Raw genomic sequence first — 26,161 nt, 5'->3', positions numbered from 1 at the left:
GGCTTCTCACTCCAAGTATATTTTACAAGTTAAATACAATCATGAAATTTAATATATATGTCTTATTAAGAGACTTGGATGCACCTGTTATTTGAAATTGAATTGATGTGATAATCGTGAGCATGAGCATATATTCTGCGACATCTAGCCGCAAGGCTTGTCTCATGGCTGGCTACCTAGATAACACAAATGCTGCAAGTGTTAGTGCTGCTGAAAAGTTCCACTCATCATACCACAAGAAGATATTTCATTTGTTCACAGAAGTATACGCATAATGGCACAATAATGAAGTAAATTAACAGTTCCTCCTGAATGCTTGAATGAACCTTATTAATGTGGACAATGATCAAAATAGAACTATAAGAATAGTATAATCACTGCTAGGTTAGATCCACTAGCGTAAATGAAGGGTAAATTACACTTTGATCCCCTGTAGTTTAGAATAATTAATGGCACTTACCTCCCCTTTCACACATGGTAGTAATTTGAATCACTATTTTACTATTTTACCCTCTCATTTTATTTTTTTAATTTAAAAATAAATAAATTTTGAAACTATAAAAATGTCCCTGTCTAAGCATTTACTAGGAAACCCATTTTCACAGGGATATTTTTATTTATATAAAGAATAACAATTTAAAAACGGTAAAATGGTCTTATAAAAAGTTTAAAAAAAAAAAAAAAAAACGATTTTTAACTGTTTAGTTGATGGCAAGTAGATGGAAGTGGGGTAAGTGAACCCATTAGATAACTATAGGGAGGGTAAGTGCATTTGTCAAACATAGAATTATGCCAAACCATAGGGGGTGAAAGTGTAATTTGCCCTATATGAAAAGTTGCATAATTGATTCCTCATGAATGCTGGAATTGTTACACCATCAATTGAAAACAACAGTTCTGCCAGAAAACCATTAGGCTAGGTTGAGTACAACTACCATGGGTAAATGTAGTGACGGAATGCCTCCTGGAGGGAATGAAAAGTCATTGCTCACATAATTGTACGACCTCTCTGGACATGCACCATTAACAAGATGTGGTTTTGGGCTAGTTGATATACTTGTACCAACAACACTACCATTTCCCACAGTTTTCGAGGGGTCCACATTCATGTCACAAATTTTCTTCACCTTCTTTTCTTGAACCTGCCCAAGGCCAAAAAAAAAACAAACAAACAAACAGCAACATAACACCAAAGCTTAGGAAGTAGCCATGCATGTATGGAACAAGTATCAGTATTTAAAGATGTATCACTAATGATGCTGGAGATGATTACAAAAAAAGTGGTCATTATCTACCAACCATTAAGCTCAACTTTTCACGATCATAAGCCCAAACTTGCCTACCAAAATTTCTTTTTTCATTTGGTTGGCGGCTTTGAATGAATTTCCTACGAGTGGCCTCCTTAGATGAAAGGGTCTTCTCCTGATGGACTTCTATAGTTTATGTAACATTTGTGGGGAGTCTGTGGATCATCTTCTTATTCATTGTGAGGTGGCTCATAGTGTGTGTGCTTATTTTCTTTCTCTTTTTAATGTTTCTTGGTGTCATCCACATTTGGTTACCTCCCTATTGTTTGGTTGGAAATCCATCACCTTTTTTGACAAGTTGAAGATTTTGTGGAATCTCTTGCCTTCTGCAATTTGTTGGGGCTTGTGGAAAGAGAGGAATGGGCGCACGTTCTATGGGAAAGAAAGTTCGATGTATGAATTAATTTTTAGCATTGTTTGTTTGGTGTAAGCGGTTTAAGGATTTTAGAGGATTGTTTTATGAAGATTTTCCTTTTACGTGGGTTAATGTTTGTAGTGGGAGATTGTAAGTTTGTCTCTTGCCTTGAGGGTGCCTTGTCCTCTTTTAATAAAATTTCAGTTATCAAAACAAAAAATTGCAAAATCAAAACATAGATGTGTCCTACTGACAGAATGGTTGCAGTCCAAAGCAAGATATGTACCATGCAAATGAACAATAAAAGCAAAGTAGATTAGTGTATAGCAGTATAGAGGCCCCACCATCAATTATTTATATTTCTAAGGATGAAAATTTAAATATCACCGACATGATTATGCCTCTAAGCCATTGAAATCCTTGATTTCATATGTAATGAAGGACAGGTGTTGAAGAACTATCTTGTATCAATATGCATTCAACATACACTTTGCCACTTCCCAATACAAATGCACTTGTCAAAAAAAAAAGTCTATATAATTGTAAGATTTACTAGTAAATGTAAAACTAACTAGAAATAAATAAGTATTGTATTAAAAAACCCATTGTTGTTTGAGCAAATGACTTTTTTGACATGAACTATGGAGTACCCAAGTCTCCTAGAAAAAATTGAAAAAAAATTAAAAAATTAAAAAAATTATATATATATAGATATGACCAAGATCAACAAACCACTAAAAAACCCACGCTTCTTGTCATATATGGGTTAGAAGTTTCTGAATGGGCTGATTTTTGGTGAGGATGATCTCTATGGTGGGTAGATCATCCTCTGAAAAAATCAGCCCATTCCGAAACATCTAATACCAGTTTACAAGTTGAAGATTGTGGACCGTCCATTTTTTTGTAAACCCCTTTAGATGAGGTTAGAAGTTTCAGAATAGGCTGATTTTTGGTAAGGATGATCTCTATGGTGAGGAGATCATGCTCACCAAAAATTCTGAAACTTCTAACCCATGTAGGACAAAAAGAGTGGGTGTTTTTTTGTTGGCCAGCAATCCTTTCCCATGTATATGCATTTCAAAATGGCTGCTAGTCTTTATGTTTAATGCTGTGGCAACCACAACAACTAGAAGGAAAACAAAAGCAACAATGCAAAACAAAAGATACAGGCCAATACATGCTGAAACCATAACAGATGGCCAAAGAATGATTCAATATTAGGTGTAAAGGTGCAATAACTCTTACTACAACTCACAAACTCAAATTGTAAGAGTCTTTTTGATAGGTAAAAGAAAAATATATTAATAAAGACGGAGGTCGAGATGACCAGTTGCAAGTACAAAGGGAACCCAAAAAAAAAAACTTGCAAAGAGCACAAGGAGTCCCACTTAAAGACAAAGTACTCAAAGAAAACCCATTTAAAACCTACAACTAACTTACACCAAAAATACAAGTAGCCTAAAACCCTCAAATTTTGCTCATGAATAGAACGCTCCTCTTCCAAGAAAATTCTCCCATTTCTTTCCTTCCAGATGCTTCAGCAAATAGTATAAGGAAGCAAAGCCTAGATCACTCTTTTCCTACTAGTGAAAACCTTAAGGCCCCAACTCCAAAAAAGTGATTTCAAGGAAGTAGGGAAAACCCAATCCACATAGAACAAACTAAGAAAATGAGACCAAATTTTGGAGGCAAAAGAACAATGCAATAGCAAGTTGTCATTGATCTCCCCACTTGCCCGACACAAGCAACAAAATTTAGGAGTAGTGTAACCCCTAGAAATGAGATGATATGGGGCTAGCCAAGCAATTAAAGAGATTTTAGAAGGAACCTTTTAACCCCAAATAATTTTATCTAGAAAGAGAACTGGAATTTGGACTTGGAAACTAGCCCAGAAAGAACTCACCAAAATCTTCTCTCCTTATTGCAGGTCCACTCCCAAGTATCTCTAGCAGTCGACTCTAGGTACTGAAATTCCAAAATCGAAGATAGGTCAACTAGCTCCTGGATTTTTCAGTCGTTAAGAGCTCTTCTTAGACCCAAATCCCAAGAGGTACCACTCCCAAAGTGATCCACGAGAACTGAAATGGGCTCCTCTTTTTTAGAGGAGAGCTCATACATCAAGGGAAATTGCTAGGATAAAGTTGTCACGCTGCACCAAGTGTCTCCCAAAAATCGAATGCATTCCCCACTTCCCACTTTAAAAACAATCCACTTCCGAAAATCATTGTAGCCTTTTCTGATGCCTTTCCACACTCCAAAACCATTACTTCTCCACTTTCCCAACCTAACATCCACTCCCCGAATTTAGCCTTAATGACTTTCCTCCATAAATTATCTTTCTCTCCTCCAAATCTCCACAACCATTTTCCAAGCAACACCTTATTTGATAACCTAAAACCCTTAATTCCTAAATCGCCATTCTTTTTAGGCGCACACAACACTTTCCAACTAAGCAAATAATATTTCCTTTTCCCCTCTTTTGTCATTCCACAAAAAATTCCTAACTAGCCTCTCCAAACTTACCTCTACACTCTAAGAGATGGAAAAAAAAAAGTAACCAATATCCTTTCCAAGGTACTTCCAATTAATGTCATTACTCCACTTTACAACCAAACATAATCATCCACCTATGGACCTGTGGAACCGAACCTTACATCCAAGAACTTGCTTTTCTTGAAATAAATCTAAAGATCTAAAATCATTTCGAAGCAACAAAATAACCCCCTCAAGACTCTCACTTGATTGGTCGAGACCCCACAAAAACAAGAGTGTCATTAGCAAATTGAAGGTGAGTAATATGAAGACCCCCATCTTTGACCAAAAAACGTTCTAGATCACTTAATGGCGTTACTCTCTTAATCAACCTACGCAAGGCCTCACCCACTAAAGCGACCAATAGTAGAAACAATGGGTCTCCCTGTCTCAAACCTCTTGAGCTACTAAAATGGCCAGTCGGACTCCCATTAACTAAAATTGAAAATGAGGCTGACGTTATGCACTTGATAATCCAACCAATCCATCTAACTCCGAACCTCATACGATACATCAAAAACTTTAAAAATTCCCAATTTGCATGATCATAAGCCTTATGAATATAAATCTTACACACCAAGCCCGAGGCACCCTATCTAACTCTCGAATCAATACACTCATTAGTAACTAAAACCCCATCCAAAATTTGTCTCCCCTTAATGAAAGCACCCTGCTCCAGACCAATCCCTATTGGGACCACTTCTTTTAATCTAGACGCAAAGACCTTCGCAATAATCTTGTAGGTAGAATTAAACAAGTTTATTGATTTAAAATTCATCAAATCTTCAACCCCATCTTTTTTGGGATCAAAACCACAAAGGAATTTTTTTTTTTTTTTTTTTTTATAATAACGAAGGGTATCCAGGCCAACTTGCACACAACCTAACTAGTCCCTACGCCTCGTACCCAGGCTATGGCTGGTGCCTGCTTGGTCCAAGCCAGTGCGTGGCCACCACAGGAATATAGTTGGTAGGATTCAAACTTGAGACCAACTAGGGAGTAAACCTAATGATACCCAAGTCTACCACTCAACCACAAAGAAATTCTTAAGCCAATAGTCCAAAAAATTTGACCTAATTACTTTGAAAAGATCAATCCCAATTGTATCCCAACATGTTTTGAAAAAGGCCAAAGAAAAACCTGATGGCCCAAGAGCTTTATCCCTGCTTAGATCACCCACAGCTCTCCTAACTTCATCCATCTCAAACAGTCTTTCGAGCCACATCTGATGCTCCCTGGAAATCGAATCAAACTCCAACAACTCAGGGAGGGGACATTGATCATGTTTTTCCTCATTAAGATACTTATAGAAATTCACTATCCTCGCCTCCCCCTCAAAACTTTCCCCATTGATGACCACCCTTCTAATATTATTAAATCATCTTTGAGCATTCGTAGTTTTATGAAAAAACTTAGTATTATTGTCTCCCTTTTTAAGCCACTTCACCTTCGCTTTTTGTTTCCAACTTGTCTCTTCTAGCCAAGAAGTCTTGAAATTCTGCTCGAACGTTTGATAACCTTTTCCTCCAAAGATGAGCCTTGACCCTTCTTTTTTTCATAACTATCAATTTCCTTCAATATTTCTCTTTTCTTCACATCGACTCTCCCAACAATATCAACATTTCAAGCCTTGATTTTTTGTTTAAGCACCTTGAGTTTTCATCTAAAAACAGACCCAAGATCTTCAACAAAATTGAGCTATTTCCCTCACTACTCATCCACTCGCTGATGAAACTCTTCATGAGACCACCACATTTTTCAAATTTAAAAGGCCTCGAGTCTACTCACATGGACTCCGCCTCTAGAATGATGGGACAATGGTTTGAAGCTGGATTGGACACAAAGAATTGACCAACTATCCCAAACTTGTCATCCGACTCTCCCAAGATTAAAACCCTATCTAACCTAGACAGTCTTAAGACTTCTTGGTTGTTTGACCGTGTAAAAGTCTTTCCCTCCAACGGGAGATCAATCAAAGAAAATAGATTTATCAACTCCCCAAATTGTCTCATGCCTTTCGAGATCGAACTACCACCATTTTTCTTGTGAGAAAATCTCACCGCGGTAAAATTTCCCCCAATGCATCAAGGTTTACCCTAATAACCAGCCACGTCATTGAGTTCTTTCCAAAATTGGCCTTTCTTTACTTTTATTCGGACCATACACTCTTGAAAAAACCCACTGAAAATCACCATCAATCTCCTGACACAAAATCGAAACGAAAACGCTCCTAAAATAGAATCCAACACTTTAAATCTATCTTTCAAACTCTTGGGGAATAGAAGAACTTTCCTCCTTGATAAAGAAATTTCTCTCTACAACTCCTAATCAAGCCAGAAAATCAGCGGCTCTATTAGTCTCTATCCAATAAAATTCAAAAGATCAAGAATCAAAATGGGAGGCTAAAATTTGGATCTCTCTAACCCACTCCATATATTTCCAATGAGTAATCATATTTGTAATGCATTTGATCGAATATAATGAGTCCGAACTCACCATCAATCTTGTGCCACCTCTTTGTCTCATAAAAATTAACGTTTCATGTACAACCTACAGTTCAATGGCTATAATGGCATCCGCATCTGAACCAGAGGAGCCTGCAAACAAATTGTCCTTATGGTCTCAACCGATAAAACCAAAACCACCCCCTTCGTTGAAAAAGAACCATCTATGTTAATCTTGATGATACTCTACTTGGGGCATTTCCAAAAAATGTTTTTAGTTGTAGCTTGCTTTCAAGAGACATTTACAGTTCCATGATTGAAAGAATAGAGCACTTAAACAATTTTTATCATCAGAAATTTCCACCCCATTAAATAAAAGGATTAGCTCATCTGAAATCTTTTCCAAAATGGATTCAAAGGGCAAATTCACTCCTTCAAAAAGCCACTTATTTCTCTCTCCAAACATGATAAATTAGAGAGCAAAAGCAAAGGAAAAGCATGTCATAAACAACTTTACTAGGCAATTTAACTCCTTGAATAAAACGAGCTTCCGGTTCAATGGAGTCCAACTCCATCGGACTAATACCGAATTTTCTAAGAATGGATTTCCAAAGCTAACCACTGAAAGGGCACCTAAAGAAAATATGATTGTTGTCTTCATTAGCTTCGCAACATAAACCACAATGAGAGATGAGGAAAAAAAACTCGTTTTTGCAAGTTTTCATAGTGGCTAATTTATTATGGATAGCAAGCACTGTAATGAAAGAATATCTGGGTGGAATTTTTGAGTTTTTCCAAATAATTTTCTTCCAAAAAAATTTCTCTCTTATGCCCAACAAATTATTATAGGTATTTTTGGAGCTGAAATTACCATTGAGTTGCACGTCCATAAAGGCTAGTCTTCAAGGAGACCTTTGGAAAGAGCTGAAAAACTCCACCATTCTATCATTGGACGGATCTTTTTGTTCAAAGCTTGACCATCAATAAAAACAAAGATTTTGACATCAAAATAACTAATGCAAGACGATAAGGGAAGAAGGGGAAGATAAGGGGGTTAGGGAATTTGGTTTAGGATTGGATTAAGGATTTGGGTAGGATATGGGAAAATAAGGGGTTAGGGACTTTGGTTTAGGATTGGATTAAGGATTTGGGTAGGATAGGGTAATTGAATTATGACATTTTTTTAAGTATGACTACAATCCCAATGACAAAAAATACAAGGCTAAATGAAAATGGTTAAAGGTTAAGGTTTATAGGGTAAGAAATTAAAGGCTAAGAGAATGGAGAAAGGATTAAGGGTTGGGAATCAAAAATCCAAAACCAAGAATCAAGAGCAACAAGGATTACAAGAAAATCAATAAGTGATGATTCTTGAATTGATGGATTCAGGAATTCAAGATTTTAAGAAAATCAAGAAACAATAAAATAAAAAAATGACAAGATGAGAAAGATGATAGAAAAGATAGGACCTTGGAATTACACCAAGAATGATGGATAACCCACTTCACCCCATGAAAGAAACTCATTCTTTATTAATCGAAATTCTTCATTAAAAGAAATCTTAATACAATTTATATATAAAGAAAATAAATCCTAATCAAACTAAAATACCAAATAAATAACCTAATTTCGTAACTCTCTCTCTCTCTCTCTCTCTCTCATAATTTAAAACCCTAATAAACTTAAATAAAAGATAAACTAAAGCTACTAATCTATCCCTAAATATTATACTAAGATCATAGGCCAATAAAACATGAAAATAAGCCCAAAAAGCATAAAAACAAAGTCCTAAAACAACTCAAAACTAAAAAATAACTAATCTAAAATATTCTCAAATGATAAAACGATAAATTTAGACACAATTAAGTGAAAACCTAAATAATTACAAATTTTTTGACCGTTGACTTGATTTGCGTTCAGCATTAATAACTCTCAAATTAGTAAATAATTTTATGGCCGAATTGCGAAATTTGAGAGCCACCTTCTAACTAAGGGTCTTTCTACATGAGAGAGGAGTTCCCATTTCCAACAAATAATTTGATAAATCTCATAGCTTCATTTCTCACTTTAAGGATTCCCCTCCATGCCCGAGAGGCAATTTGAGGGCTTGAGTACCAAATTCCTCCAACACCATATCTCTTTCTCTTCCAATGAGCCAAAGAGATTTGTTTTCTACCAAAGCCCAAAAAAGCTTCATCATCCCTACCTTATTACAATCCCTTGATCTTTGAATGCCAAGGCCTCCCAAATCTAGAGGAGAGCAAACTTTGGACTAGTTTATCGGATGAAACAGCAGTTCATAGAGGGTCTACTCCAAAGAAAATTGTTAATAAGAAGTTCAACTTTTTTCAAGACGCTTGTTCTAAATGGTAAGCCTCTTTGTCTTTTGAAGGTAAGACAAGGAAATGTTTTAGAAAAAAGTTAAAAGTTCTCAAGCAAAAGATTAAGGAGTGGAACAAAAAAAATTTGACTTTGGTGAATGGAGATGTCAGACAGGAAAAAGGAGATAGAAGGGTGATCTATGAAGAAGAAAAATAAAAAGAATCAATGCTAAGACAAAAAAATTCAGAGTACTAAAGTTGGAGGAAATATGTTTGAAACAAAAAAAGTAAAGGGGAAATAATTGAAAGAAGGTAACAAGGATACTAAATTCTTTGATTGAGTGGAAAATGGCCGTAAAAGAGCAAATTTCACATTGAGACTCAAGGTGAATGTTCAACTTTTAGAAAAGGAGAACGAAATTAGGGAAAGAATAGTAGAATTTCACATCAAACTATAATCGGAGTATCAAAGATATAGATTGCTTTTGGATGGACTCTCATCTGATGATATCATCAAATATCAATAGAATTGGTAGGAAAGACCTAATTGAGAAATAGATGTGTGAAACCAAAGACCGAATGGTTTCCTCGTGGCTTTGTATAAAAATCATCAAGATATGTAAAGACTTCAAGAGGGTGATCAAAGAGTTTTATAATGATGCATATCTAGACAAGGATGTAAAATAGGATGAAGAGATCTTCTTCTTAGACCAATTTTCCTAGCGGGAAGTAGCTATATAATCATTGTGAAATTGTTGGCATCTAGGTTTTGAGCAATTCTTCCCCAAATTATTGCATCAGAGCAAAGTGTGTTTGTTAAAGGTAGATAGACTTTATATAATGCCCTAAAAAATAATGAGTGATAGACTCTCAAATAAAAGAGAGAAAGTCGGGCATTCTTTGCAAATAAATATTGTAAAAGCCCACTATAATGTCAACCAGAGCTTCTTAAAATACATACTTAGAAGAAATGGATTTCGTAGATAGGATTGGGTTTGTCATAATTCTACATCTTAATTTTGTTCTTGGCGTATTTGTGTTGGTGTAGTTGGTCAACTCAACCACTATTATTTTAATGAAACTTTATTTATCAAAAAAAAAAGGATTTGGTAGTATTTGGAGAAAAGGGGTTATGAAGAGTCAATACAATCACCTTCTTAGCCTTGATTAATGGTATCACAATGGGTTATTATTTCAGAAGCTCTTATGGATAGAGCCAAAAAGAGGCACCATCACCCTTCCTATTTTTCGTGATTGTAGAAATTCTTGGGAGAATGATCTCTAGAATGTTGAGCAAGGTTAGTTTATGAGGGTTTGAGGTGGTTGGCAAAGGATCTAAGATTACACATTTGCAATTCGTTGATGATATCTTGTTATTTGTAGATGAAGCCACTAGCAACTCATGTATTTGTATGGTCTTCTATATTGTTTCAAGTGGACCTTGGCTTGGTGGTTAATTTGAATAAGAGCAAGTTGGTTGGAGTAGGAGGGATTGGAGATTATGCAATGCTTGCTTGGATTTTGGGTTGGAAGGTGGAGAGCTTGTTCACTCCAAATCTAGGTCTTCTCTTAGGGGCACATCATATATCCAAAGCCATATACTATTCAATTCATTCAAAGGAAACATGAGATTGTTCCCATGGACGACTAAATCCCTTTCCAAGGCGAAAGAATTTTTTTTTTTTTTTGATAAATCAACAAAGAATAGTTTTTATAAAGGGTTTTTTGTTGAGTGTCCTTATGTCTTCATGTCCTTATTTTTGCACCAACCTAAATTGTAACAAGTTTTTGTTTTGGTAGGTCTATAAACACTTTCATTAATCAGAAAAGAAGTGCATTAAAGAAAAGGAATCCCCTTAGAATTCATTGTAAAAAGAAATAACAACTGTGTGAAACTTCTTGTGCCATGATGGAGGAGAATCTCACAAATGCCACTTGGTGAGTTGGGAGATCTGCACTTCAAAGTTGTAGGGTGGGGTGGCATTGGAAGATTAGGGAAAATGAATCAAGCCCTTCAGGGGAAATGGTTATGGCGATTAGTGATAGAGAAGTCAATTTGATTCTTCCTTCTAGCCAATTCAATATAATCATTCCATATCATTTGCAAATGGTACACAATTCACAATTATGATTAGATTAGTCTTTCTTTGTTTCTTGTACTTTTGTTTTACATGTTCCCAAGCAATCGGCACAAATATTTCCCATTAATTTCATACAAAATGACTAACCTGCAATATAATATTCTTTTTCAGCCATTATGTTTTTCAGTTTGGGGAGAGAATTGGTGTGTGGAGTTTGAGACATTCTCATCTAGGCCACTTGTTTGTGTCTAGTTCTGAATTGCTAGTTACTTATAAGTTTGATTACAACTCTATTCCACATTGTGAGACTTGTCCGATAAAACTATCTGATGCAGGACAGTGAGGGAAGAAGATGAAATCGGGGAGGTGGGGGGGGTTAAGGAATCTAATTTGGGATTGGGTTAAGGATTTAGGCCACAATAGGGTAAACCCAAAAAGATATGGATTGTGAGGTTTAATTTTGACATTTTGCAATTACGACCACAATTCTAATGGCCATATATTGAAATGTAAAACACAAAGTTTTCCAATTACAAATTTGGATAAGGGTTAAAGGAAATACGAATGGATTAAGGGTAAAGGAAAAGGGGTTTCAAGAAGCCTAGATTCAAGAATTCTAATGAGATTCAAGAAGGGTTTGGATAGGTTGATTTCTCTCAAATAAACAAAAAAATGTAAATAAAACAAGATGAATCGAAGAAGATTAAAGAAAAAATATGGTAGATTTACCTTGGAATCACCCCTATGATTTCCATGGCATCAACCACATTAAATGTACCAACATCCAAATAAATAACCTAATTTTCGTAACTTTATTTCTCTTAAATTTCCGAACCTTATAAATTTAAATAAAAGACATACTAAAGTTACCAAACTAACCCCCAAAATTATATTAAGATTATGGGCTAATAAAACATAAAAATAAAGGCCCAAAACAGAAAATTAAATAAGTATAAAATCTACTCTTCAAGCTTTGATGTCCTCATCACTGTCCATCCAGCTTTAGTGAACAAATGTGATGAATCATTTCTTATTATACATTCTAATGTTTTGGGACCTACTATGGTTTGCTCCTTACTTGTCATAAGTCATAACTATTTTGTTTCTTTTATTGATGATCATACTATGTGAGTTGGGTGTAATTAATGAAAAGTAGACACGAACTATCCTCCATTTTCATATCCTTTTTTATAAATCATTTCAGAAACTTATTATTCCATTTTCAAAACTCAATTTGATCGAGATATCAGAATTCTTTGCTCAAGTAATGCTAAACTACATTTCATGTGGAAACCTTTAGTTAGTATTGCAGGAACATGGCAGCACTGCTCAAACTTCAAGCATCAAAACACCCCAACAAAAGAGGGTAGCTTAGATGAAAATTATTAGGGGTGCAACTTGGTTTGGTTTGAGGTCAAATTGGAACCGAACCGACAGTTCCACAAAATAAGAACCAGAACCGAACCAAATTCCATTGGAACCAAACCGAACTAAAGTCAGTTCGGTTCGGTTCTATGGGTTGCCAATATTCTATAAATTGTTAATAAATTTGTTTAATGGAAAAATAAACATACAATTTCATACAATAAATCACTAATCTATCTATAAAAAGTCATTAGTTTGTCCATAAAAGATCATTAATCTATGTCCTAACTCCTAAAATAATTCATAATAATTATTATATACATATACATTTATTTATTGCATAAGAGTTCGGTTCTCAGTTTGGTTCGGTTCTGTACAAGCTTGATCCAAGAACCGAACCAAATTGATCGAATCTCCATTTTTGTGACCCGGAACCACCTCGGTTTGGTTCGGTTCTTAGTTTGAACCGGACCAAGTTGCACCCCTAAAAATTATCACTTGCTCATTTCTTTCTCAATCACATGAAGGTGCCTTTATACTTGTGGCCAGAAGAAATTTTGACTGCTTGTTACATGATTAAATCACATACCTACAAGAGTTTTAATGGGTCAACCCCATTGAACCAAATAAGGAATTGTTCTCAAATTTCACCAAAATTTTGGTTGTGTACATTTACTTCATGATCAAGATTCATCCTTAAATAAATTCTCAAACATGCCCATCAAATGTTCTTTTATTGGTATCATTTTCAAAATAGATCCAGATGTTACCATCCCTCTTCCAAGAAGTCTTAAGTTTCTTAATGTCATCTTATTTTACTAAGGAGATACTCTTCGGATCTATTCTAAGATGGGGAGATATCATTTCGGTTCCCCATGCCCTTCTATTCTTCCACGCCCACATAAACTCAACTAAGGGTCACTTGAATGAAGATAAAACCACTCAACTTAAGGTCTACGAGAAAAGGAATGCCAGCTACTACATAGCTTCTTATCAACACTCAACCATGATTAGATGGTATAAATTTGGTCCAACTAAATAATTTATCTCCTTCTGATGCTTTGTCTTGACTTGCCTATTGCTTCTGACAAGGGGAAGCGTTCATGTAATAACCATCTCTTGTGCAGTATATTTCCTATCATACTTTATCGCCGGAGTACAGATATTTCTTTATAAATTACTAGTCACAAATTTACATCTTTACTACCCAAGGAATAATATAACCTGAGATATGAAGAATGCCTTATTCATATTGACTTACAGGCAAATATCTGTATGAGTCTCACACCTAGACTTTATCCTTAGAGGGAAGATAAGTATCAGATTTGCATTCTCAAGAAAGCTAGCTGTGACTTGAAGTAGCCACCCAAGCATTGGTTGACAAGTTCAGCAGAACATCTTTTCCTATGGATTCTAACAATTTCAGTCTGATCATTGTCTTTGATCATTATGGTGGCGAAGGGAAGTGCATTGGTCATTCGAATCTATTTGAATGATAAAAGACCACTCCAAGGTTGTTAAAAGCGCTAAGCGAGCCTAGGCGACAATAGTTTTTTTTTTTTTTTTAGATTTATTAAAAATAAGAAATAGGAAGAAAAAAATAATGACAAATATGCAATTGCTAAGGTAACATCAACTAATTAGCAAACTTGCAAGTTAATAATCAATTAAAACCCATAATCCAACAAGTCAACCTAACATTTGCAATTTAAAATCCATCAAATAATAATTAAGAAAGATATGCAAATAGAGTATCTTCAATTTAGTTTTCATAGATATCAACTAAGTTAACAAAATCCTCTAATCCGATGTCAATAATGTCCTCATCCCTCCAATTGACCGGGGACATTGTCACCACCACCATCATCACCGTTGTCATCTCCCTTCTCTACTTGAAAGTGAGTCCTAACTTTCAACTTTGAGAAGTCTTAGAAGTATAAATACTAAAAAGATTTTTTTATCAAGTCCTCAAAGTTTTGGTTAATATTTTAGGCATCCCTATGTTTTAAAAAATCTAATAAGACATCCTAGACCATGGTCTTTTGAAAAGACTAAACAAAAGTTTTTTTTTTTTTTTTTTTTTTTAAATCCCGCTTTAAGCATTGGGTGCCTGAGTAGGCTAGGCGGCCGCTTAGGCGCCTAGTCCCCGCTTTTGACAACTATAACCACTCTATGATTGACATTCTAAAATAGCATCTTTGACAAGTTGACATAAAAGATTTGGGCCCAGTGAATGTCGTGATGCTGGAATGCTTGGGAAAAATCATTTATCTCGTCCAGATTATGCAAATGATAATCACAAAACCTAAACACGCTAAAAGAGAGTTTGCCATTCTACCTTCCAAAACTTAATAGTTTTATCATTAGTGGATAGAAGGAACAGGGCACCGTTAGCCATCTGGCACCATCTGATTTTGTTGATTTTCTCCTCTATTTCCAAACTCTTGAGATAGTCAAACTGCATAACATAACAAATGCAGATTAGAAGTCCAGAATAGAGAAAGTCAAAAAAAAAAAAAAGAATTCATGCAAAACAAAATGATGTAATCTGAAAAGGGAATACACCTCGGGTTCATGGCTTTGAAACTCTGTTTTATAGCGAAACTCGGGATGCCTACCAATCGGGTAATCCGCTCTCTCTAGATCTCTTCGACATCCATGCTATGCATCACATTAGTAGAAGATAAGAGTACATCGCACAAAATATTAAATATCAAAACATCATATCAAGTTTGGAAATAAATATGGAAAAAACAAAAAAAGCCAGTGGTTCATGAACATACATCTCTTGTGTCAGTTCTTTCAAACAAAACCACCCGACCCCCTCGATCACCAGTAGCAAGATGGTCCCCACTTTTGTCAAACTCAATTGCTGAAATGATATCAACTGCGAAGAGTAACATCACAGTCAGCATATCAATAAGCTAATCAGGAAATCACAAGAAGATAATCCTGCCAAGATAAAGAAAATAGAAACTCGACATCATCAAAGTCTACAGGTAATTCCAAATTACTTGAGTCGGTAACATGAATCCTATTCCGCTACTTAACTCTATCACAAACCATATATTCAGTCAAGGTATGAGAAAAGAGAATTAAAATCCCACTGATGTATGGCATTAATGGTAGACAGATATCCTAAAACATCAGCTGGCTCTTGTGCTCCCCAAGTTGCTTGCAAAACAAAATGATAACACTCTTTGGTATGAGGAAACAATGATGGACCCCCATGCCCTAAGTATAATGCACTATTGTAGATCCAGCCAAAAAAATAATGGATGACAAGCAAAAAACCAAGTTTAATTCAAAATCAAAGTCAACAGAGGGCATTCAATCATTGATCAGACCTTTCATTTCTTGTCCTTTGACGACTCTTAGAACCCTAGGACAAGCAAAAAGCCTCAAAAGAAGCCATTGAAGTAAAGAAAACATAGAAATTTAACATTGTTGCATGAAAGCTTACCAAAGAATAGGAAAAGAAAAGAGTACAGGAGAACAAAGAAGAAAGTCTTAGAAAAGGTGGTGGTCCAAAATGCAGGATCACACAAACACGTCGTGATGACTATAGAAGAATCGGGAACTTCTAAATAAACCAAGTGTTCAAGGGAAAAGAGACAAGATAGGGGAAGATGCTTCTTGAGATCTGTAGTCGTATGATCCCATCAACAGAGTTGCCAAAAATGGAATAGTCATCCTTTCACTTTTCTCAACTAAGAAAACAATGTTTCACATGATGAAGTGACAACTCTTTATTAATGGCACTACTATTAATGGAACCTCGGGTTGCATATGGCTCATTTGAACCTTCAATCTTCTTAGATGATAGAATGTAACCACAACCAACCACCTAAGGGGGGAAAATTAAAGGTGTTGAAAATTGGCCAGCTAACTTTGTCCTTCCACGTGGTACAATACGTACAATACAAATCTTGACACAATCCACATATAGCATACCCACTCAAGTTGAGGGATAAGAACTTTCTAAATGATGACAAACTTGGACCAATCAATGAACTCAAAAACATCCAAGTTGAGTCTAGTATTAAGGAACTCCACTGGACGTATGCCTATCTACACGCATGAACACTCATGGTTGGAGTCATGTGTTGAATTGATACTCATGGTCATAATTCAATGCCTCCCTGCACAAGAGGCAATCTCAACACTTTCCCAAGCTCAAGTGCCAACTCCGAGTAGTAAAGATCATTGGGAATGTGATCCATCCTTGATAGATCCTTAGTACACATTTAAAAGGTTTGACGACAAGGGGATACACCAACTCCTCTCAAATCATGGAATGAAATCATCTTATAGTCATAAAAACCATCTTACGATGAGGAAATTACCATCGAACTTTTCCGCACATGTCAAACAGCCCTCATTCCAAGATTAACAAATCTCAACCAACCTACATGTGACATGTGTCCTAATTTTTCAGAAAGTTCACATTCACTCGTGTGAGTCCCCGACGTCAGCCCAATACACTTGATAAGTTATCTAAGCAGAAAGATGTAAAGACCTTCATAGGGTAAAGGGTCGCATCTTTGTCATTTGAGCACCCTTGCTCTGCATAGTTCCTACTTTACTAAATTAGGTATCGGAAGACCTAAAGGCCTACAACCATCGGGTTTTCTTTTGCAAGTGTGCCAACTGAGTCCTAGTCTAGGCAAACTGACCCACTTCCAAAACCAATTGATCATTGAGGTAGGTGATACATGATTATTTGATAGCTCGAGTCTTCATCATGTTTCACCCACCAAAAATATATAGCGGGTCCTTACAATGAGGAAAACACGAGATTCCATGTTCACATAACTTGGTTTGAAGAGTGTGCAGATATGAAATGCCGGTTCATTCGTATCCTTCCACTTTACATTTATCATTTCAATTGGAACAACAAGAGTATTGTGACCGTCAGGGGTGGATTTAGAGTGGAGTTAGTGGGGGCATTTGCCCCCATAAGAATTTTAAAACCTACTAGGGAGTAATGAGCTATTGCTACATATAATAGCGGCAGATAAAGAAATCTGCCGCTATTACCCCCACAAAAAATTTTTACACTTTTAGTTGCCCCCATAAAAAAGTTTACCCTCTTATGTTGCCCCCACAAAAAAAATTTACAATCTTAGTTGCTCTCACAAAAAAATTTCCACTCTTATGTTGCCCCCACAACGCTAAAATCCTGGCTCTGCCCCTGGTAACCGTACATGTAAAATGTAATCATTAGAAACAACACTGCAGATAAACGTAACCAGCTAACTTATAGCACAATGAACAACCTCCTTCATGTAATCTGAACAAGCAAACTATGCATGCAGATTAAATGTAGCAATCTATGGCCTAATATGCAACAAAAGCAGTCAAGAGAAGCATTTCGGGTACAAGTCCTACAATAGTGACCCAAGCTATTTTGTACGACGTATAATCAGACCAAGGAAACCTATAATTCCCACACCAAAATAGAAGTGTATGCACCTTAGACCTAAAATCAAACTACACCAAATCAATCAATTTCAGTTGTATACTTCTTATTCAGCTATTCAACATTGTGCATGCAAATTTCAAGCGCTCAGATCAATTTTTTTGCCGCAATCGCCCAACGATTTTAATATGCAGGATTAGAACACTAATTCAAAATAAAATCCCATATTCTCCCCCGAAATCCACCACTAAAACCAAGAAAAAAGAAACACCAATCCAAAATCAAGGATCCAAAAAAACAGATCATTGCCCCATCAACCAAACCCTAATCGAAGATATTCATTAGGATCCAAATAAAGGTCATACCTTCCTGAACCTCTTCCCCTGCTGTTCGTTCCCCAAAAACCTGAGAGAATTTCCACTCTAATGGCTGTGGAGGTCCTGCTGGAGCGATGGTCTCATTGTCTCCTCCACCATTCATTTTTGAACGAATTTACAGCCAAATCAACTCAAGGCATCAACGATCTCTCGATCACGAATGTTTTATCAGAAGATCATAGCTTCGATCTTGTACAGAAATGCATGAGTGCTGGTTTTCGATTCTCCATGCGACCATACACGTGTAGATAGGGACTCGGAGAGGGTGTGAAGAACAACGTTGGGAATCTCTCTCTCCTCTTTTTTTAATGGAAGAAAATAACGGAGATGGAAATGTGTTCTGGTTTTAACCACTTTAAGGAACACATGCACTCTTCTAACAGCGACTCGGACTTGACTAAATCTATAATACTATCGATATTTTTTATTTTTTTAATATTTGGATGAGGGCATTTTTTGTAAATAATTCCCTACCTTCACCCGATGAGACGTAACTGATCTTGTGATGTACGGCTGCGAGAGAACGAAGAGCATATCTTTGTGTTTGTATATTTCGGGGAAAGGTCTTTTGGACATAAACATGAAGGGGAACCACATAAAATAAATTTTATTGTCGCATTTTCTTATAGCACCCCATTCATATAGTAGCATTCGTAAGAAAGAAATCCATTTACGTTGTATTTGAATTGAGAGAAGTGGAGAGAAGAAAAATCCATTTACATTGTGTTTGGATTAAGAGAAATGGAGATAATAGAAAAATAAATAAATGAGTTTCTCTCAATTTCTCTTGTTTAGATTGTTAAGTGGGGAGAGAAGAGAAAAGAATTGGAGAGAAGAAGAGAGAAAAAAATGTTAGTTATCTTTCTCTCCAAAAGTGGAAAGAAGAGGAGATAAATTGAGAGAAAATCTTATAAAATATTTTACAATTCTAACTCTACCCCTAGATATCTTTTATGATATTTTAAAATTTCAAAGTTGTACAAAGTTCTCTCCAGTCAATCCAAACATGGTGGAGAGAAATTGAGTTTTTCTTCTCTCATTTTCTCTCAATCCAAACATAGCCTCGGGTCTGAGCAAAATCCAAGAAAGAATCTCAACAGGTCTGAGCAAAATTTGAGGCGGGTCTGAGTAAAAGATTGGAGTAAAATCTCATTCCATAGGAACCATTTTTTTTAAGGTCAAGTCAACATTTTAACTTTCTTTGAACCTCAAAGATTTTCAAAAAATGTTATTGAAAGGGTAACCTTTAATTTCATATTTTCCTTATCCTTTGGGGGTGGAATTGATTAGGCTTAAGAACAAAAAATGTTCCTAATTCGATAGGACCTTACACTAGGGATAATTGAACACGTTTTGAAAAGACATGCCCCTAATGTAGGGGGAAATAAATATGTTTCCAAACAAAAAGAGAAGTGCCCCTCAATATGAAAATTATAAGTCTTGAATTACCACAAGTGCAATAAAGATTCACTTTTAATATTAACTTTATTGAAGATCATGAGTCAGGCTCAATTGTTGGAAACAAATATTCATTTTTGATATTCATCTCGAAGATCACGTTTTTTTCCCTTTGGCTCACTTAAGAAAGTAAACTTTTCAGATCAGTCGTAAAAGCGATATATGTGGTTTCTGAGTCTTTGCCTGATTTAAGCTGAGTATTGAAGCTTGGTCATTCAAACTTCTAATGTTCTGACTCGCCGCATCTTTTCAAATTCTCGACTTGATGGAGATTTTCTTTTGATTACTCTATCTTTGGTCTAGATTGTCTTTTCAAGTTTTCAATCTAGTGAGCATGTTCTAATTTTTGCCTAGATCGTATTTTCAAGTTTTCGATCTAGCGAGTTTATAATTTTATTTTTCTTTACTTTGATTACTGTCAAGACCGTCCTTTCGGATTTTCAACCTTACGAGCTTGTCTTAATTTTTGCCTAAGTCGCCCTTCCAAATTTTCAACTTCGTAGGCTTTTTTTTTCTTTTCTTCTTTTCTGAAGTAACTACCTGATTTTTGCTTACTATTGTAAAATTCCGAGTTTTCAATTCGTATCTCAAGAAAAAATAAATAATGGAATTTTAAGAAAATCTTGAAAGTGGGACTTAGGGGTAAAATTTTATGAGGTTTCTGATCATTTTTAATGGAATCTGACATCACCATTAGATTCAAAATGATCGAAAAATATACTTTAGCCTGTAAGCACGTTCAAGTGCGAGTCCAAATAGAAAAATTACAAAATCCTCAATTACTGAGTCGGACTAGGCTAAAATAGTGACTTTTTACTAGAGTAAGAATTATTAAGATTCGATTATACCATTGGGTTCATAATGAAAAATTATTAAACATGGACTATTTATTTGTCATTTTTGAAGCGCAAAAAGTCGAATTATCGTCAAAAACAAAAATGACGTCAATTTGAGGGATTACCTCAAGAAAATGTAAACTTTTGATAGAGACATAATTTTTAGAAATTAACTATACCATTAGATCTGTAACGAAAAATTAGGCGAAATAAAGTATTCATTCGTCACTTTTGAAGTCCGGACGGTCAAGTTATCATCGATCAAAATAATAAGAGAAATACTGATTTCGTCCCAAATTTTATATAAATAAAATTTTAATTTTTTTTTTAAACTCGTCTTTTCCAACCCGTCCAATAGCCAACGCAAGTTTTAAAAAAAAAAAAAATTTTAACTTCAACGTTAGATCTACGAAAAGTGGTTTGCCGTCGTCGACCGACGTAGAAGGGAGAAACGTCCGCAGCCGTATTCTCTACAAAATCCACTCAAGTTATTTCTGTTTTCTCATCTTTTTCACCCCGTATCGTCAAAAATCAGCCATCTATATATATATATATATATATATACAGGGGTTTCAAAACTTCGACATCAAATTTCACCTGTTTCGGGGTCAAATCGTCTTCCATCGCAGAAAGGAGAAAGGACGACCACATCGAGATCTTCGGAACTACCGGGCTGGTTTCAAAAATTAGTCATCTCGAAATTCAATCCATCTCTATTTTTGTGCCATTCGCCTCGATTTCCGTGCACGCGCTTCGATTATCTTACACAGAGATAGTAAGGAACTCTCAATTTCTATTAGTAATCATAGATTGTGAAAATTGCATTTAGAATTTTATCGAAATTTTTGATGTATTTCCAAAATATAAAATTCTTTTGTTATTTCAAAATTCACGCCAGAAATTGCATGTTTGATATGTTTAATTGTATTTTTTAACAAATTATACGTGGGTAGGGTATTTTAACGGGTTATTTCCATCAGTTGGGTCTTGTGCACTACTCGGACCCCGTTTTGATATAAAATTTATATTTTTTTAATATTATTGATACAAATAAATTATATAATTGAAAAATATGATTTAATATTCAATGAACTCATATTGAGTTAATGAATATTAGAAAATGGATATTTTATTTAAGATATTGAAAACTGTAAAAATTGAAAAAAGGGAAAAAGGGTATGAAATAGTAAAATGTCATAATCACACCCGAGGGATGATGTCTGCATTTTACATTATTGTGTGGTGTGTAGGTTGGTGAACAGATATTCATGGATAATGTTACTAGTTGCATGTTTATTTACTTTCTGTTAGCGCGAGACGCTGTTTACTTATCTGTTTTGTTATTTATTTTAGGTCATGTAGTCACACTTGCATGGTAGGAAACTGGATATCCATTCTCAATCTTGTATTATTAATTTCTTTTTGTTTTCAAATGAAAATAATATATATATGTAGCTATTTTGTGAGCTGTTAAAGAGTCTGTAAATACCTGAAAGGATAGTGCGTCATATCATCTGGAATGGTGTACTATCCTGGGATGTACGGTAGGGACCACCAAGCTCATACGTGGTATGGGACTCGTATGAGAGTGGAGTCACAATTGGAATCCGGGTTATTCTTGTCTATCTTTATCAGTGAACTTGTTATGTAAAGGTGGTTGTATACGAATGGTTTGTATATTTGGGAATCACATGCACGCCTGATAGACATAGACAAAGATGATTAGTCAGTGATTACTAACAATCTACAGTAGTCGAACGTTCTGACACATCGAAAAGAGACTCATTGCTTACAGTCACGTCAAACGGGCAGCCTGAACTGGATAAATGGTCAACCAAGTGTGGTAAGTGCAGCAACCGGCCACAAAATTAGGAACTAAAAGTCAAAGAAGAATTGTGACATCATGTCCCAACTACGAGCGATCCAGTCGTGAATCTCAACTCTCTAATTCCAATACTCCACCATAATGTATTATGTATCTGTTATTTTATTTTGATATATAAAATGAAATGCATGTTTAATGTTTCTATTTGATCAACTAGATTTGTATATAAAGAAAATGCTATAGTGAGTACTGTTGATTAATGTAATGTCAGTTTAAAAATGTTTAGTTGCTCATCCCTGGCTATATGTACCAGTTAATCGTAGTTTTCTCTGTAAAATTTTGTATATTTTAAAATGATTCAGTATGTTTATTTTTTCATGTTAGGAGGGGTTATTAGCAGAAATTGATTGTTTCCTTACTAGGTAACCATTGTTACTCACCCGTTCCTTCCTATTTTTTTTAGCTTCAGAGTCTGCAGTTGGCGGGACGGGCGTAGAACCAGCGAGTGGAGACCATCTGGTGGGTCAGATAGATGACCAAAGTCCATCACTTGGTGAGTATTGGGGTTATAGCCCCTAGTGGTGAGCGTTAGGACTTTTGTTAGAGTGAGGAATATTTGTATAATCTTGTATTCTAGTTATTCTTTCATACTCTGATCTTTCGTACGTTATTAGATGTATATAGGCTTTCGTTAGTATTATATTTTATATGCATATATGTAGGATTGTATGTCGTTTATCAGGTGTAGGTTGAACGCCTTGGAATGCTAACATAAACAGAGGAGACTATGCCAAAATTTCGACATGCCACGTAGTACCTCAAAATCTGACATGGAGATTTGTGTTAGCGTTTGGCGAGGCACCACAGCTATTATCCTCGACCTTTTCATGCGGTACTTAGAACTTCTATAAATAAACTTAGGACTAAGCACAATAAGAAAAGAATTTTGAGGCTCAAGAACTCGAATGCCCCTAGTGTGGCATTCCTTTAAAATAATTTTCTCTTCCCTCCCCATTTTGACAAATTATATATATATTTTCTCTCTTTGTGGGGGAACATTTTTTTTAACTGGTTGGACCTAAAGTAACTTCTCAAGTTACCTACGTACCCCAGAATTTTGGAATTGGACCAAAACGTTGTTCAAAAATTTTCCTTCCTTAGGTTAAGTGATCGGGCTGAGAAAGAAAAAGATTTTTTTTAATAACTACAAGAGGCTGAGAAAGGAAATATTTAACTGGTAACAAGCAAATTGGTTCGACCAAATATGGCCTCCTCAAATGTAGTACCGCTTGATCTGGTCAAGGTTTGTCAATTCTGGTAATTCAATGCCATCGTGATCTTGGAGTTTGACAGCTTTCCCAGGTAGTACCTATTTGATAATGAAGAGACCTCCCTAATTGAGCTTGAATTTACCTCTAGGATCGAAGATGGGTGCTTGGTTTTCTTTAAGTACCAAATCTCCAACTTGTAAGTCACGAATTTTAACCTTTTTTATCAAATGCCCGAGCGACTCTTCTCTGATAAGCTTGCACGTGGTACAGGGCTCTAAGTTATTTTTTATTGATTAAATTCTATTCTTCGTATCGGTAACGAACTTAGTCGGCTTCTGATAGTTGACTTTCCATTAGAATTCTGAGGGACAGGATTTTCATTTCAACTGGTAGAACAACTTCCATTCCGTACACTAATGAATAAGGGGTGGCTACAGTGGAAGATCGTATCGAAGTGCGGTATACCTAGAGTGCAAATGGTAATTTTTCATACCAATCTCTATGCGATAGACACATCTTCCTGATGATTGTCTTGAGATTCTTATTAGCTGCTTCAACTGCTCCGTTAGTCTAGGAACGGTAGGGTGATGATTTGTGGTGTCGGATCTTGAACTTTGCACACAAAGTAGTAACTTCAACTTTGAAGTGTGACCTGTTATCAGATATCAATTCAGAAGGTACCCCATATCGGCTGATAATATGTTCTTGGATGAACTTGACAACTTTGGTTGCAGTAAGGACAATATACAAAGTGGCCTCCACCCATTTTGTAAAATAATCTATGGCCACTAAATTTATTTGTCCATTCGATGTTTTAGGTGTGATTTTGCCAATTATATCGATTCTCCAGACAGAAAATGGCTATGGCGAAGTCAAACCAACTAACTAAGATGGAGGTACATGTATGAGGTTAGCATGTACTTGACATTTATGGCAGGTCTTAATCAGGTGATGACAATATATTTCCATTGTTGGCCAATAATACCTCTATCTCATGATTCGTTTGGCTAACATTTTCCCACTCATATGCGGTCCATAGTCTCCAGAATGCAACTCTTCCATTATCGTTCAACTTGATTTTTGTCAACATATGACAAATGAATTCCATCATAAGACCTTTTATATAAGTTTCCTGCATACAAGATGAACTGGGAGGTGAATCTCAGTATGGTTTGTCGTTCTTTCATTGATGCTTCAACTGGGAACTCTTGTTTTTCCAATACTTTCTGGATGTCAGTGTACCTTGGCTTTCCATCAGGGAGTCGAGCAGCAATGTCGACCTGATAGCAATATGCAGGTTTATCTTTAATTTTGATTGTGATAGGCCTTAGTTCCATGCCTGAAGGCAAATAGATTATTGAAGAAAGAATAGCCAAAGCATCAGGGAATCTGTTCTCTTCCCCTGACAGATGTTGGAACAGGATGGTGTTAAACTTCCTTACTAAATATAACAGATATTCGTGATAGGGTATCAATTTCACATTCTTAGTTTTTCATTCTTCCAACGATTGATGTATGACCAAGGCTGAATCTCCAAATACTTCAATTTCTGTGATACCTAGATTCAAAGCAGCCTTGAGTCTGACGATGCACGCTTCGTATTCAGCTGCATTATTCGTATTGGAAAAAACTAGCTTAATAATAATTGGAATGTGGCATCCTTCGGGAGAGAACAAGACTACCCCTATTCCATACCCATTCTGATTCGTCGCTCCATCGAAGTATAACTACCATACTTGGTCTCTTGATTTTTCTTCAAGGTTCAAGATATTTTCATCTAGGAATTGATCAATATGTCTAGTTCCTTTTGCCATTGGATGATGATCAGCAAGGTATTTTGATACTACTCTTCCCTTGATAGACTTTTGTGTAACATGCGTAATGTTGAATTCTGATAACAACAATAACCAACGTGTAGTTCTTCCTGTCAATGCCGACTTTTCGAATATATATTTTAGAGGGTCCATCCGAGATAACAAAATGACTGAATGGGAGAACATGTAATGTCGAAGCCTTTGAGTAACCCATACTAGTGCTAGGAAAGTCTTTTCGAGAGCTTATTACCTTTGTTCGTACGCCAACATCTTCTTATTGATATAATAGATAGCCATCTATTTGTGACTGCCTTTGTCGTACTATGCCAACATGCATCCCATAGCTTATTCTGTGACTGACAATTAAAGGAGAAGAGGTTCACCTAGGGTGGATTTGAGAAATACTTCTTAACTTGATCGAAGGCTTTTTGGCATTGCTCACTTCATATTGTTGGCTCGTTCTTCTTGAGAAGCTTGAATATAAGTTCGCACACATTGGTGAGCTGAACGATGAATTTGCTGACATATTGAATTCTACCTAAGAACCCTCGAATCTACTTTTCAGTCTTAGAAGGTGTCATTTCTTGTATAGTTTTGATCTTTTCAAGGTCCACTTCAATCCCTCTTTGACTGATCACGAATCCCAATAATTTTTCAGAAGTTACTTCGAATACGTACTTTTGCGGGTTAAGGCATAACTGGTATTTTTGAATCCTTATGAGAAACTTCTCTAGTGCAGCGACGTATCCCGAT

At 35.8% G+C, this 26,161-nt stretch overlaps 1 protein-coding gene across 2 annotated transcripts in view; it reads right to left on the bottom strand.

Annotated features, from left to right (window-relative positions):
- LOC147410663 (serine/threonine protein phosphatase 2A 55 kDa regulatory subunit B beta isoform-like) overlaps window positions 1-18,587 on the bottom strand; it is a 33,521-nt gene extending 14,934 nt beyond the window's left edge. Inside the window, exons 1-6 of one of the 2 annotated variants that reach the window (XM_086438166.1) lie at window positions 18,193-18,587; window positions 15,189-15,292; window positions 14,971-15,066; window positions 14,744-14,863; window positions 936-1,142; window positions 85-176 (exon numbers count right to left, since the gene is read on the bottom strand). In XM_086438166.1, the coding sequence (XP_086294292.1) occupies window positions 85-176; window positions 936-1,142; window positions 14,744-14,863; window positions 14,971-15,066; window positions 15,189-15,292; window positions 18,193-18,307 (734 nt within the window). In that variant the 5' untranslated portion in view covers window positions 18,308-18,587. Of the gene's footprint in view, window positions 1-84; window positions 177-932; window positions 1,143-14,743; window positions 14,864-14,970; window positions 15,067-15,188; window positions 15,293-18,192 lie in introns of both variants that reach the window. The other variant, XM_086438157.1, reaches the window with a different exon arrangement.
- Window positions 18,588-26,161: the final 7,574 nt, after the last annotated feature.

Source organism: Akebia trifoliata, chromosome 1 (assembly GCF_017979445.1).
Source record: "Akebia trifoliata isolate Shusen 1 chromosome 1, ASM1797944v1, whole genome shotgun sequence".
In the NCBI taxonomy this organism is placed as follows: Eukaryota; Viridiplantae; Streptophyta; class Magnoliopsida; order Ranunculales; family Lardizabalaceae; genus Akebia; species Akebia trifoliata.
The sequence above is the reverse complement of the archived record's forward strand: the minus strand, read 5'-3'. Positions and strand labels throughout refer to the sequence as shown.